Below are 2,580 nucleotides of genomic sequence, written 5' to 3'. Positions count from 1 at the left end.
ATATATGTATGTATGTATGTATGTCAGAAGTGACATGTTTTGTGGTCATTGAATCGTCATCCTGCTGCTTATCAATGATGTGTCATACGGAATAGTTGGCTTTGGATTGATTTTCATTGCGCTCACAATTGTATTATCAGATTATGTTATTCGACATTTTGGGGGTTTGTTGAGCTTAGCTGGGTATATGAGCAATATTTCATTGGATACGCCAGTGAGTCATGCTGTTTACTGACTAGCACTATGCATTTGCTTACATATATTTACTTATTATAATTGCATACGATTGTACACTGAATGTATATTGCACCTTTACTACTCTCTTTACCAGCTACCGCTGTCTTACAACCACCATGGTCTAGCCAGTCTGCTACCCAGTGACACACATTCATACGGCCTATACAGCCTCACAAATGCACACTACCTGGGTGATATGGAGACACACTGGCTTATTTGCAGCATATTGACCCTCATGCATATCATCTACATACACACAGGGTCTGGACGGCCTGGGTCTGTTCGATGAGGAGACTACCGATATAGTGCGCCGGTCACTGAAGGAGTCACCCATTCAAGTGTCCATTGGAGTGAAGCCGTTACTTATGCTGGCGGAGATGTCCCGCCAGGACGAAGATAACAAGATGGAGAACTTTTTGCTCATGTTCAGAGAAGAATGTGTCAAGCATGTAGGTCGATTCTAAGGTGATGTAGGTAGATTCTGTTTGGTCGGGGTTACGCAGGCGTGTACCGAGGAGTCTCTGAGGCTGATCTCTTGAGCTTCTAAGGAGTGTCTGACAGACCAAATGTTATACGCAATGCGTAGGTATATAATTCAGCTTTCAGTATCTGTTGGATATAGCCAAGTTGCTGTCGTGGTTCACATGCAGCCCACTCTGGTCCGCGAGAGAGAATCCGCGAGCAAATAAGGTGGATGGTGGGCAAGCTAGCTCAAACCCTACCAGCCCTAGTCAAAGTGTATGTGTAATTAAAGTACAAACAACCCTAGATATAATGTCTCAGTTGAAATAGTCGAGGGTGGGCCTAGGCATGAATACAGCAGCATTGCAGTAGAACATAGGTTCTGTTTCTGTGCGTCAAATCGAATCGACAGTAAAAGTATACTTGACAGAATCGTGTCGCCTGTCGACAGGCTGACTAGATTGAGACGACACTGACACCAACTAAATGTAATGCACATTATAACATAAAGAAACAGTCATAATTTACACAACTCTGACACTACCGGTGTCATAGTACTGAAGTCTACTCATATGACTAATATGACAGGACTATCGCAGCCAGTAAATGATGTCACACCCCAGTTGAGACTTGAGACAACAGAATCGTGTGACATTGATCAGCACTTTGGTCATATATTAACACTGTGATTTCTTCGCAGCAGCTATGTATTTAAAACCGACCATTGATGGTATTTATTTACACCCACCAGTGACCAGAGTCAAATGTCGTACCCAAGGAGAGAAGCCAGACCACAAGCGTCAGCTTTTTTAGATTTATATCCAAGAGCGAGAGAGAGAGAGTTCTATGGGTATTTTTTTGTTTTGTATTCAAAAACAGCACCTATTATTTTATTTTATAAAACAAATATAAATATAAAAAAAGCATAGTTTCGGCAGGAGGCGACAGCAGAATGACGCAATTATAGTATCAGCCCTCAAAGAACTTCGAAAGGGTAGTATTTTCTACAATTTATTCATAAACAATAGCTATTTTTGTATTTTTATGATTATAGTAAATATACCCCTCTCTCTCTCCCCTCTCTCTTTTTCTTGTGTTGTTTGTGTATGAAGTTGTGTGTATTTATTTCTAAATTGACACACGCACTGCGCAGGATGCACTGTGGATTGTGGCCGTGTGGGCCCGTGGGTCTGTGGAGTGTGGGCCTTATGCCCCAACAATATATCATTTTTCTTTTAAAAAACAAATAAACAAATCCATATTTTATAATAAAAAAAGTACTAATTATGTACATATTTAGGAGGCTATGAAAAACAATACTATTTACATACGTCATCCTCTTTTTCTTCTTTTTTTGGTTTTTAACACCAAGAGTCTTATCATAGCCTATGGTGCTTGCCGCTTGACCAAATGGTCTGATTTTAGAAGCCCTCGAAAATATCAGACAACTGGAAAAGAGTAAAGACAAAAGCCCTCTCTAAAAAAGCCTTGAATAAATGCTGATGTTGTTCGATTAGGTTTTATTGAAATAAATGAAAGAAACAGAAAACATACTATATATTCTGACGTCATTTGCTTTTTTGGCAGCAGTCTACTTTTTTTTAGAGGGCTAAGCCTATTTCATAAAATAAAAATAGGTGTTTCTGCCAGTTTTTATGTATATGTAAATATAGAATACACCACACGATTATATTTACAACGCCACCAGAACGATAGCAGGCATCACAGATATAAACATATCCGACGTCATTATGAGCGAACCATTGGGATTAGATGAGATACTCGCTAAGCTGAGCGATGAAGATCAGTCAAGGGCACGCACACTACTCTACGGTGGCGATGTTGAAAAGCTGGATGTGATCGCGGTATATATATATTTAT

At 39.8% G+C, this 2,580-nt stretch overlaps 1 protein-coding gene across 1 annotated transcript; it reads left to right on the top strand.

Annotated features, from left to right (window-relative positions):
* Positions 1 to 495: 495 nt before the first annotated feature.
* SARC_14198 (hypothetical protein) lies at positions 496 to 1,227 on the top strand (the record flags this gene model as incomplete). Its single annotated transcript, XM_014291669.1, has 1 exon — positions 496 to 1,227. A coding segment is annotated over one exon (206 nt), but the record flags the coding sequence as incomplete, so codon positions are not given.
* Between the last annotated feature and the right edge of the window lie 1,353 nt (positions 1,228 to 2,580).

This window comes from Sphaeroforma arctica, assembly GCF_001186125.1.
Source record: "Sphaeroforma arctica JP610 unplaced genomic scaffold supercont1.4282, whole genome shotgun sequence".
NCBI lineage: Eukaryota > Ichthyosporea > Ichthyophonida > Sphaeroforma > Sphaeroforma arctica.
The sequence above is the reverse complement of the archived record's forward strand: the minus strand, read 5'-3'. Positions and strand labels throughout refer to the sequence as shown.